The sequence below is a fragment of the Cornus florida genome, unplaced genomic scaffold (assembly GCF_030987335.1).
Source record: "Cornus florida cultivar Cherokee Brave unplaced genomic scaffold, ASM3098733v1 CherokeeBrave_3.0.0_Hap2_Chr01, whole genome shotgun sequence".
NCBI classification, from domain to species: Eukaryota; Viridiplantae; Streptophyta; class Magnoliopsida; order Cornales; family Cornaceae; genus Cornus; species Cornus florida.
The window spans coordinates 19035248-19048985 of NW_026775571.1; the positions used below are offsets into that span (position 1 = coordinate 19035248).

The following is a 13738-nucleotide window of genomic DNA, read 5'->3' on the forward strand; positions in this document are numbered from 1 at the left end:
GTGTGTGTGTAGGCATAATTTGAACCAATTTTAATTAATTTTGTCACATTTATTTGGTATAGGTGTTGCATGTGGTTACACCACTCCTTTAGTAGGGATAGCAAGATATGTTAGGACAATTCATCAGCCTGGGTGCACTAATGTGGCTTGCAATGGGAACCAGCTATTTGGGGTTGCCGAGGCGGCAGCCCGGCAGGCGGACGCAACCGTCTTAGTGATGGGCCTGGACCAATCGATTGAAGCCGAAGGTAGAGACCGCGCTGGGCTTCTCCTACCAGGCCACCAACAAGAGCTCATTTCTAGGGTGGCCAGGGCCTCTAGAGGCCCAACTGTGTTGGTCTTGATGTCCGGTGGGCCAATTGATGTTTCATTTGCTAAGAATGATCCACACATTTCGGCCATAGTGTGGGCTGGCTACCCGGGCCAAGCTGGAGGAACTGCCATTGCAGATGTTCTATTTGGTACCACCAATCCAGGTACTTGTTAGATATTTACAATATGGACTTTGTTACAAAAGCCCACAAAATTCACCGACTGATTGGGCCAAGGCCCAACTACTCGGTGAGTTCGTTGGGCTTAAATATTATTTTGGTTATGTGCTGCCAAATGGACTTGTTAAAGTAGAGAACATGTTATCTAATTATACTTTCACATGCTTCATATTTCAGGAGGAAAGTTACCAATGACATGGTATCCCCAAAACTATGTAGCCAAGGTGCCAATGACAATAATGGACATGCGAGCTAACCCATCTAAAGGGTACCCCGGCCGAACCTACCGGTTCTACAAGGGCTCGGTGGTGTTCCCGTTCGGGTACGGGATGAGTTACACCACATTCACGCACACCCTAGCCAATGCTCCAACCCTAATTTCGGTACCCCTCGCACGTAGTCATGGGATCGAAAATTCGACAATGTTGAGAAATGCCATACGAGTTACACACACGAATTGTGACACACTTTCACTACGTGTACACATTGACGTGAAGAACACTGGCGCCATTGACGGAACTCACACACTTCTAGTTTTCTCGGCCCCTCCCGCTGGAAAATGGGCTCCTAACAAGCAATTAGTAGGGTTTGAGAAAGTTCATGTGGTGGGTGGAGGTCAGCAAAGGGTTAGGGTTGATATTGAAGTATGCAAGCACTTAAGTGTTGTGGACCAATTCGGAATTAGAAGAATTCCAATGGGTGAACATAGTCTTCACATTGGTGATCTCAAGCATTCTCTCTCTCTCCAAGCTGCTTTGGGAAAGATCAAGTCCTAGTAAAAATTTACTGGATTGACCATTATACAAAGTGCCATAAATGACAACAGCAAGTGTAAAAAGGGACATGGTTATTAGTCATTACCAATAAAACAAAGGACTAGTTAGTCTTAAAGTGTATTATTTTACATTTGATAGGATTTGTTACACACGAGGATTGCATAAGTGTAATGTTGTAGGTTGGTGTGCTTTATCTCTCACTCCCGAAGGGAGTGAAAATGTGACAATACCCTCTCTTACCTTTTGTTTAAGAAATAAAAAATTAAAAAGGTGTGTTTTATATATAATTTGTGCTCCCGAAGGGAGTCATTGTATAATTTGTGTTTTATAAGGCGTGTTTTATATATGATTATTTCTCTCTCTCTCTCTAATGTGCACCCACTCACACACATGCATGAAACCGCTCCTAAATTGAGCTCTGGTGAAAGCTTTTGATTAGAAATGACAACGGACAGATTTAGCTAAACTCAACGCAGTTAAAAATCAATCATCCCATTCCCGTCTTGGCCTTGAGACGGTATTTTAGTTACAATACCATCCCATCCAGGGAAGGTATTGTAGGGGTTTGGGCTGAGTATGCCCTGATTTTAGAATTTAATTAAAACTGGCCCAAACTAGCACATTGGTCTGAGACTTTATATTATAATCAAGCTAGCCCAAATTTCATTCGTTGTTTTTAAGAATAAAGCTGGCCCAAACTTCACTCTAAGGCCCATTAATAAAAACTTGTTAAAGCCTTTTTAGGCCCATAAATAAAAACCTGGCCCAAATTTCTTAACACTCCAACAACAACAAAACCATATAAAGAACACTTCCACAACAGTGACAACAACATCAAAACCACTTACAGAACAGCAACAAAAGAGTTGCTTGTGTGGCTACATGGGCCTTTGATTTTTGGGCTCTGACCTACTTGGCTTGGGCCTTTTGTTGCTATGGCCCAATCACTAAAGAGTTTACATGTAAGAAGAAACTATTACATGTGGACTCTTTAGTAATTTTATTGTAAGGAAAAAAAAAAAAAATTGGAGAGACAAATGATATTGGTGGAACGCCAATATCAGCTTCGCAAATACATTTATTTTTGTAACAAAAAGTGAACACACTTGTCATCCGTATTATTCAAGTTGCAAGTAAATAGACATTGGCATAATATCTTATATATATATATATATATATTTTTTTTTGGGAAAGAATGAAGGTATGAATTATAACTTGTAGGTCACAATTTATGCTTAATTGGGGGGTTAGATAAATTCTTAGTTAATTTTTTAAACTATATTGCAGTGGTGCTTGTTGCGTAGTTAGATTGGTTGTACATTCTTCTTCAATGTATACAAATTTCCTTTACCCACAATATAGATATATTGTGGGTAAAGGAAATTTGTATACATTGAAGAAGAATGTATATATATATTGTGGGTAAAGGAAATTTGTATACATTGAAGAAGAATGTGTATATATATATATATATATATATATATATATATATATATATATAAATAATTGTAGTGGTAGAAATGATAGTCAACTTAGGCTCTAATAACTGCGTGAGTTGCGCTATGCGGAATGGACGTGAAAGTTTGTATTAAAATTATGGAATGAATAGACTTTACTTGCTCCTTTATCTAATTTTTACTTATTTTAACTAGGGAGACTTTCGCAGTTTCTAATGAAACGATTTACTACGTTTGAAGCAAAAGTACAGCTCACTTTGTCTTAGGGCCCGTTTGGCATGTAATATGTTTTAGGCGTTATGGTTTTAGTTGATACTAAAACAACTATTTTGGTATAGGAGTGTGTTTTGGTATAGGAGTGTTTTAGGTAGAAATTGAAATCATGTTTGGTAAAGAATTTTTTTTTTTTTTTTTTTGGGGAATTTAGAACTAGAAACTTGAAAACGTGTTTGGTAACATCTTGCGTTTTAAGAAATTTGAAAACAAAATACGTTTGGGATGTTATTTTGTTGCCAAATTATTTGAATCAATAACATGAAACTTGTTTGGTAAAGGCTATTATGTTTTTTAAAATTATATGATAATATTAATATAATTATTAGTTTTATATGTAATAGTCCAATTTTATATGATTTGAGAAATTTTGTACACAAATATATATTTTTTTATCCATTAACACTTATTAGGATTAAAAAATTTTCTAACCATTGGTTCAATATGTTAAAGTAACTTGTATTTTACTTACAAAACTATCTCCGTTAATATATATATGATTCTTGTGTAGAGATTTGATTTTATTAGAGTAACTTTTATTAATATTATTATTGTGTAAAAAACTCAACATTTTGATGCCTTGGTCTCTCTTGCATTGGTAATATGTGCCTTGCTATATTCTTTTGCACTAAAATTATTTGTAGAACCTACTAACTTGTTTGAAATATTTTTTAATGTATTTTTAACCCAACAATAGTGTTTTTATACTTGTCTCAATAGAACTTTTATGAAATCATGTATTTGAGAAGTCCAAGTTTAATTCAATACAGGATATGTCATTGTGTGTCTGGCCTCAAGTCGGGTTTTAATTGTACATTGGCATGCATACACGAGCTAATAATTTGAAAATTACAATTCAAATGATATAAACAGGTCCAAAACACATACAAAATTTACAATAATTTGAAAAATACATTGGACTAGTTATTTGAACTGCTTTCTGAAAAATACATTTACAATATTAGCTGCATATTATGCACTAATCTGAATTTTACATTGCCATGGATCTGAAACACATCGATCAATACATAGTTTACACATTGTACTAGTTATTTGAACCGCTTTCTGAAATAACAAGGCACTGATAACAACATATTGACAACGGGAAGTACATGTCACAAGTCCAGTCCAGTCCACTCCACTCCAAAAAAGGATCAATGAACCCAGTTGTAAATTTGAGAAAATGATCCCAACCTCAATCCAAATATGACAGTTGCAGTACACAGTAGTAACCAAACACATGCGCCACCAAATACATGAAGAAGATTAGACAAATAGAAATAATAGATGGTAGGAATCAAGCAAGAACTAGTAAATGAAATATCGCTAATCTTTTTTCAGACTCAGTTTCAAATTTGAGAAAATGACCTCAAGCTCAATGCCAATATGACAGTTGCAGTACATAAGAATAACCAAACACATGTACAAGTAAACACATGAAGAAGATTCGACAAATGTCCATAACAAATGCTAGGAATCAAGCAAGAACTAGTAAATAAAATATAGCTAACCTTTTTTCAGACTCAGTTTCAAATTTGAGAAAATGACCCCAAACTTAATCCCAATATGATAGACAAGAGAACACAACGGTAATCAAGCATATGTAGAGAGTATAATAAAGAAGATTAGATAAATGTCCATAGCAGCTGCTAGGAATGAAGCAAGAACTAGTAAATGAAATATAGCTAACCTATTTTCAGACTCAGTTTCAAATTTGAGAAAATGACCCCAAACTCAATCCCAATATGACAGACAAGAGAAGACAATAGCATGTAAGCATATGCAGAGAGTATAATGAAGAATATTAGGCAAATATCCATAATAGATGCTAGTAAGCAAGCAAGAACTGCATTACATGAAATATAGCTAACCTTTTTTTAGGCTTAGTAGCAAATTCAAAAATGACCCCAAGCTCAATCCCAATATGATAGACAAGAGACCACAACAACAAGCAAACATATGCAGAGAGTATAATGAAGAAGATTAGACAAATGTCCATAACAGATGTTAGGAAGCAAGCAAGAACTGTATTACATGAAATATAGGAATTAGTACTCTTTTGATCCTGTTTTTATTTTTATTTTACTTGGGTTACTTATTGTGTTTGTTCTTGATTGGCTAGGTGAATTGAGCCAAGGGGAGTGGAGCCAAGGGGAGTTGCAAAAGCAAAGAGCCAAGCTAAGCTAAGCATAAAAAGCAAAAATCTAAAAAAAATTACAAAGCAAAACTAGGAAAAAATTGAAATTAATTTGAAATTGCTTAAGGACCCTTTGTAAGCTTTTCTAAACTCTTTCTCTAGTTAAATCGTGAGCCCGTGTGGAGGTAAGTCTTTATTTTCTTAGATAGATCGTAAGCCCGCGTAGAGACAATTTAATTTTTCTTGCATATTGTTCAAAGTATGGGAGTATGAGATCATAATATGTGGAGGTTTGTTAATTGATTTGTTGCGGAGGAGAAGTGCTTGATTTTATTGTTCTTGTTGGTATGTTACTTGGGGTGTCGTGCGATCTTTTCCTTAACCTTCATCTTAGGCATTCCAATGGAGAATCTGGAGGGTAATCTCGGTTACTTAGACCCGCATTCACCCTCCTTTTGATCAATTTCCTCCCAGAGTTCAGGCTCTAATTCCTCCCAGAGTTCAGGCTCTAATTCCTCCATTGATCCTGCGTGATCATTACAATTTTCATGAATACCATGCACCAACTTGTATTGTGCTTCCTAATTTTGGGGCCGATCAATATGAAATTAAGCTCGAGACTATTCAAATGTGTCCACTTTTCTATGGCTTAAGAGATGAGGAACCATATCAACATCTTCATGAATTTCTTGAAATATGCTCCACCGTGAAGTATATAAATGTCCCGGAAGAAGTTCTTAGGTTACTTCTTTTCCCTTTCACTCTTAAAAATAAGGCAAAGCATTAGTTCAACAACTTCAGGGCAAATTCGATAACATCTTGGATACAAATGCAAAATGAATTTTTGAAAAAATTTTACCCCGTAAGTTTGACCAATTCAATGAGAACCGCCATTAGAGAATTTTATCAAGGGGAAGGAGAACTTTTTCATGAGGCTTGGGAAAGATTGAATGACTTGCTAAGGAAATGTCCATGCCATGGCATCTCAAAATGGCAAGTGGTTCAATACTTCTATGAAAGCTTATCCGACACTCATAAGGATATAGTTGATACATCTTATGGAGGTTCATAACGACACTTCTCGGTTGAGTCATGATTCTATTAACAAAAAGAGAAATTTGAAAGTGTGTCAAATTGAAAGTCCAATGGAGATTGTAGCCGAGGTCAAAATTCTTTCTCAAAAACTTAATCGATTTTTATTGAGTCAAAAACCGGTTATCAAATCATCTCCTTTTCATCACTCCTATTGGTCTTGTGAGCCTTGCACGACATGTTCTAGTGTTCTACATTCTATTTCCAATTGTACCCATGGACATGTATTTAATGAATACTTTGAACAAGTTAATGCTACATTTGCTCACCCTTATTCAAATGTTTATGTTCCGGTGTGAAATGAAAATTCAAGTCCTTTTCAAGCTAAGCATTTTCAAAATAGATATGTCCCACCTCATAAAATGAATGAAGGCTCCCAAAGATTTGTGACATATTCTTCTCATCATCAAAGAATGAATTACTATTCACATCCTCAAGTATATGATTCTTAAATTTGCTTTCATCATCCTCATGCACTTTCTAGTAATTTTACATTCGAAGATAAGGTTTTGGTTGCTTTGGGTAGTTTAGAAATGAACACTAATTTGTTACATTCTCATTTTCAATCAATATCAAAGCTTGAATCTCAAATCAGGATGATAGCTAATGCATTGAATGAGAGAGAAATTGGAAAATTACCTAACCAACCCGAAAGGAACCCAAAAGCCCAATATTTTGTGGAAACAAACTCTACATCGGGGTGTCCTTCTCAAGAATAAGTGCAAGCAATTACTACTTTAAGAAGTGGTAAGCAAATTGACAATAGGGTTGAAAAACCAAGTGAAGATATTGAACCGGTGCAACCCAAAGTTAGCACCCGTCCTGTTTCCAATCCTATTCTTACTTCCTTAGAGGAAAATGTTCCAAATAGAAATTCTTAATCTTCTTCATCATCTCCTCAAGTTGCAAAATCTTATGAGCCAAAAGCTCCATTTCCATATGCTTTGAGAGAGACTTCGCCTTTTGGGAGGCAAGAAGGAAAAATCCATGACATGATGGAGGTGTTTAAACAAGTAAAAATAAATCTTCCTCTTTTGGATGCAATTAGGCAAATTCTGCCTTATGCAAATTTTTTGAAAGATCTTTGTACACAAAAGAGAAAGAGCAAGGGACAAGGCCCTAAAAAGGTGTTCCTCATGGAGCAAGTGAGTTCTATCATTCAACATAACACTTCACCTAAGTTCAAAGATCCCGGTGCTTTGACCATCTCATGTGTGATTGGAAACTATGAAGTTCGTAGAGCTCTTCTTAACTTAGGAGTGAGTGTTAATTTGATTCCTTACTCTGTGTATGTCCAACTAGGATTGAATGAGTTGAAGCCAACCTTGGTGCTACTTCAATTAGCCAATAGATCCATCAAAACACCTAGGGGCATGGTTGAGGACATACTCATCAAGGGTGACAAATTCTACTTCTTGGTTGATTTTGTGGTCCATGATACCGAACCGGTTGCTAATCCTACCAACCACATCCCAATCATCTTAGGAAAGCCATTTCTTTCTATCACAAATGCTACCATTAATTGTAGATCCGGGGTTATGGACCTTTCTTTTGGTAACATGATGGTTAAGCTTAATATTTTCAATGCAAGTCGACATCCCATAGATGAAGACGAGTGTTGTCTCATAGATGTCTTGGATGAGGTTGTTGAGGACTCCATTCCTTTCATGATTATGAAAAAGTCAACCGAGGACAATCTTTCATCTCTTTTCTTCGAGGATCCTCTTGCATCTTGTCTCCTTGAAATGTATGAGAATTATGGGTTTGATAATAAAGGATCAATGAATGAAGTAAATGATTTAATGGAATCCGTTGCAAGTTTGGATTTTTCACCTTGGAAAACTCCAAAAGAACCTCTTCCTCTACTCTCTAGCACTCCACCGATCCCATCTTTAGTCTTTTCTCCTACTCTTGAGCTTAAAACTCTTCCTTCCAATCTTAAGTATGCCTTATTGGGCCCAAAAGAGACTTTTCCGGTCATCATTTCTTCAAGTATTAAAAAAGACCAAGAGAATGATCTCTTAAATATGCTTAAAGAAAATAAAGAAGCTATTGGATGGAGTATGACAGATCGAAAGGGAATTGACCATTCTATTTGTATGCATCGCACACTTATGGAAGAGGATGCAAAACCGTTTAGAGATACTCAAAGGAGATTGAATCCAAACATGAAAGAGGTGGTTAAGAAGGAAATGGTTAAGCTTTTAAATGCCGGTATAATTTATCCAATATCTGATAGCAAATGGGTGAGTCCAACTCAAGTAGTTCCCAAGAAATCGGGGATTACGGTGGTTGAAAATTTGAAAGGTGAAACAATATCTAAGCGTACCGCCAATTCATGGCGTGTATGCATTGATTACCATAAATTAAATGCCGCCACTAGAAAAGATCACTTCCCTTTGCCATTTATTGATCAAATTCTAGAGAGATTGGCCGGGCAACAATATTATTGCTTCCTTGATGGCTATTCGGGCTACAATCAGGTAGCTTTAGACCCTTTAGACCAAGAGAAAACCACATTTACTTGTCCCTTTGGCACATTTGCTTATAGATGGATGCCTTTTGGATTGTGCAATGCTCCTGCCACATTCCAAAGGTGTATGATGTCAATTTTCTCGGACATAGTGGAAGAGTATCTAGAGGTCTTTATGGATGATTTTTTAGTCTTTGGGTCTTCATTTGATGCATGCCTTAAAAATCTATCTTTGGTGCTTAAAAGATGTCGTGAAACAAACCTTGTTCTTAGTTGGGAAAAGAGCCATTTCATAGTTCAACAAGGTTCTATTTTAGGTCATGTCATTTCAAAAAGGGGTATTGAGGTTGATAAAGCAAAAGTTGAGCTCATTTCTAAATTGCCCCCACCTTCTACGGTGAGAGAGGTTCGCTCCTTTTTAGGTTATGCCAGTTTCTATCGCCGTTTCATCAAAGACTTTAGCAAAATTGCTAGACCCTTATGCAAACTTCTTGCCAATGAGACACCATTCATTTTTAATCAAGCATGCTTTGATGCTTTTTATAAACTATGTGATTTATTGTCATCTACCTCTATTATATAACCACCCAATTGGTCATTACCATTTGAAATCATATGTGATGCTTTTGATTATGCCATGGGAGCAGTTTTAGGATAAAGGGTAGGAAAACTTCCATGTGCTGTATACTATACATGGAAGACTTTCTCGAGAGCCCAATTGAATTACTCCACTACCGAGAAAGAATTACTTACTGTAGTGTATGCCCTTGATAAATTCCGGTCATATCTCTTAGGGTCTAAAGTCATTGTCTATTCTGATCATGCTGCTTTGAGGCATCTTTTGACAAAGAAAGAAACAAAGCATTATTGGATAAGATGGATTTTGCTTCTTCAGGAATTTAATTTTGAAATTAAAGCTAAGAAAGGCACCAAAAATGTGGTTGCTGACCATCTTTTAAGGTTAATGGTAGAATCTTCCTCGAGCCCACCAATTCGTGATTCATTTCTGGATGAACAACTCTTCCAAGTCTCTAATGGACAAATGCCTTGGTTTGCCGACATCGTGAACTTTCTGCAATTGGCAACCTTCCAACTAATTGGTCAAACCAAGCAAAGAAGCATTTCTTTGCCAACTTTCAGAATTACTATTAGGAAGATCCTCTCTTGTTTCGATATTGTCCAGATCAAATTGTGAGGAAATGCATTCTGGAGAGTGAAATTCCAAGTGTTTTTGTGTTTTTCCATACCCTTGCATACGGTGGGCATTTTAGTGTAAAGAAGACCGCTTTGAAGGTGCTTCAAAGTGGGCTATTTTGGCCCACCATCCATAGAGATGCCTACAATTTTTACAAGGAGTGTAAGAGATGTCAAAAAATGGGATTGATGTCAAAAAGAGACATGATGCCCTTGACAAATATTCTTGTTGTTGAGATCTTTGATATTTGGGGCATTAATTTTATGGGTCATTTTCCTATGTCTTATGGATTTCAATACATTTTACTTACCGTTGACTATGTTTCTAAGTGGGTGGAGGCTTGTGCTATCAAAACCAATGACCACTCCGTGGTTGTTCAATTCATCAAATCCAACATTTTCACTCGTTTTGGTATGCCAAGAGCCATGATTAGTGATGGAGGAAAGCATTTTTGTAATCAATTCTTAAGGTAATTATTTCTTAACTACTCCGTTATTCATAAAGTCGCTACCCCTTACCATCCTCAAATAAGTGGGCAAGTAGAAGTTTCAAACCGGGAAATTAAACATATTCTTGAGAAAACGATCAACACAACCCGGAAGGATTGGTCATGCAAGTTGAATGATGCTTTGTGGGCTTACCAAACGGCATATAAAACTCCCATTAGCATGTCTCCTTATAGACTTGTTTATGGAAAACCTTGCCATCTTCCGGTTGAGCTAGAACACAAAGCTATATGGGTGGTTAAAAAGCTCAATCTTGACCTTGACAAAGCCGGAGAGAATCGGTTACTTCAATTGAGTGAGTTGGAAGAATTGAAACATAATGCTTATGATAATGCCAAACTCTACAAAGAGCGAACTAAAGCATTTCATGACAAACACATTGTGAAAATATCTTTTGAACACGGTCAAAAAGCATGGCTCTTCAACTTTAGATTAAAACTCTTTCCTGGGAAGTTGCGAACCAAATGGGAAGGTCCATATGAAATCATTTCTGTTGCGCCTCATGGGGCGGTTGAAATACAAAGCTTGAAAGATGGAACTACATTCAAAGTGAATGGACAAAGGTTGAAACCCTACATTGAGGGGCATATTTTTCAAAGACATACGGAAGCCGCCCTCTTAGTGGATCATATCTACAAAGAGATTTAGTGATGAACTCAATGTTATCAAAAGGAGTTCAATTTGTTTCTCCCTTGGTATCATTCATTCTCTTTGTCTTTGTTTTCATCATCATCATCAACTTGCTTGAGGTAGTTATGCAATGCAAAATGCACGAATTCTTGCCTGTTCGATTGATCTGAGAAAAAGTTCGATCGATCAAACATCTCTCTGTATACTCTTATCTCTTAGTTTGGTCGTGCGATGATTCTCTGCATATTTCACTTCTCTGTGTATCGTGCAAATTTCATTCCCAGATTGATCTAAGCATTGTCCGATCGATCCAACTTTTCCTTGGATCGATCTCAGTTCTATACTTAGAAATTTTTTTGAAACTTTGAAAAATCACCTCTCTGTGTATTGTTCGAAGTCGTTTGCAAGTTTTCACATTCTCGATCGATCGAGCCTAGATCGATCATTCTCAGATCGATCACATCCTCGCCACTTTCACTTTTTGACTTTTTCTTTTTTATATCTTTTTTTTTTTTTAATTTTTATTTCATTTTCTTTTACTTTTATTATTTTATTTATTTACTTGAATCTCATTTAATTCTACAAAAAAAAAATCATTCATAGTGGCATTCCGTCTAGCTAGAGACGTTAAACTTAGCAATCATTATGCATATTTCCTGCATTTTTATTTCTTTACATACTTTCATAATATATATATATATATATATATATATATATATATATATATATATATATATATATATTTCACCATTCTGCCCTTATGTGTAGTCATGCTACTTTCCTATTTTCTATTGGGCTTGATCTCATATCCCTCTTTCAATTGTGCTATATTGCCTTAGAATGCTTAATTTGGTTATCTCTATCCCGTTTGATATTTGATGTGAGTTTGCTAATGTGGTTATTTAAGTAGGTTGTTGATTCCAAGTTTGGGGGAGACGTCTTTTGAATTGGATCATTACCGGGCTTCATGTCTTTTCTACCACGGTATACTCTTTTTATTTTTTCTATTGTTCTCATTGCACATTGAGGACAATGTGCGATTTAAGTTTGGAGGTAAGGTGGCTTTGTTGCATTCTATTTAAATCGATCTTTAAATGCATGATTGATGTGACGACCCTGGATTTTTATAAACCCAGTGTGTCCTGTGATGACCCGAAACGGATCCAAAAATGCAGAAGCAAGAAACAAGACAACGGTCTCCCAAGGCACAACACACCTCTAAGATCCTGAGATGACCTTTCATGAGGTCACGAAACCCAAAGGAATAAAGTGGGGAAGCAAGAGATCGAAAAAATAACAATTAAGCCCCCAGGGGCAAAATAGTCATTTCTAAAAATATGGATTTGGGTGCCACTGAGCACACTGTTGGAAAGACAATGAAAAGCTAATCAAGATGGGCTTAAGAATCGCATGATTTGGAGTCCGGACGAAGGAGAAATGGCAAACGAAGAAAAAGAGCACTTAAGGCTAAAAGGGTAAACTGGTAATTCCAAACTGAAATGGGTACCCCCGTGTACACCATTTGATAGACAACAAAAAATTAACAAAGATGGACTCAGGAATCACTTGATTCGGAGTCCGGATGGCAAAGATATCAAGTCTTGAAGTCAAAGGAAGATAAACCACATCCTGGTTCGAACCAAATCCTGACACTACTTCACTAAAACTTGAATATCTTGAGTTACAAATGGAATCTAAAATTGTAATTGGTACCATTGGAAAGCTTATTTCGATGCGGTCAATTTAGACTTAAGAACGGACCAATTCAAAGTTGAAACAAAGAAAATACAATGACCTGAAGTCGGAGGTGGAGTGCTGAACCAAACACACACACACACACACACACACACACACACACACACACACACACACACATAAACAGTATGGACGAGCACTCATCCAAGGGTGATGAGTGCTTGTCCTGCAAATAAGCTTAGCAGCTTTTTGAGTTTGAAATGTGATTTTGAGGACTTTCTAGGCCTTTTTGAAAAAAACACAAAGAAACCCCCCCCCCCCCCCCCCCCCCCCCAAAATCATGTTTTCTACCCAACTTCGCAGACGGAAACAAAAAATAACTACTGTGAAATGTCTAGAATACCCCTAGATTAGATTAGGCTCAAAACGGCGAAAATGCAACTTTGCACCAAGCATGCATTTGACCCCAAATGCATTTCTAGGCTGAAACGAATATGCATGCAAACGTAATAAGTGATTTTGAGCGTGTGAGAATGGTCCGCAGCTCCCGAAAATGGCTGATACAAAATACGACCTATCAACGGCTAAAAATGACTAAAATGAACAAGAAATCAAAAAATTATGAACCAAAATTATGAAATGGTTTCAAATTACCGTTTAGCCCTTGGCCATACTTCATACATGATTAATGAGACCCTATGAAAGAAAAAGAATGGAATTCTCATACCCGATGCAACCATGGTCAAACAATAACTTGTTAATTTTCAATATTTTCATAATTTTTCATAAAGTCAAAAGTTACATAGGATACAAAATAATTGTCATTGGCCTCCGGCCTCATCTCATACATATCAAATACAATACAAAAGGTGTACTTATATACACGTTACATATATGAAATCAAATTTACAAGTTTTGACATATGAGCTACAAATAGCATTTCAAGCCAACCTTTACAAGAGTCATGAACAAGAATATACTTAAAGAACTTCAATTCATCGAAACAATCCTGG

The 13738-nt window shown here is 36.4% G+C and overlaps 1 protein-coding gene across 1 annotated transcript in view; it reads left to right on the forward strand.

Annotated features, from left to right (window-relative positions):
* LOC132293444 (putative beta-D-xylosidase) overlaps positions 1-1554 on the forward strand; it is a 6927-nt gene extending 5373 nt beyond the window's left edge. Inside the window, exons 6-7 of the mRNA XM_059790935.1 lie at positions 63-476; positions 669-1554. Of these exons, the coding sequence (XP_059646918.1) occupies positions 63-476; positions 669-1267 (1013 nt within the window). The 3' untranslated portion in view covers positions 1268-1554. The remainder of the gene's footprint in view (positions 1-62; positions 477-668) is intronic.
* The last annotated feature ends 12184 nt before the right edge of the window (positions 1555-13738 follow it).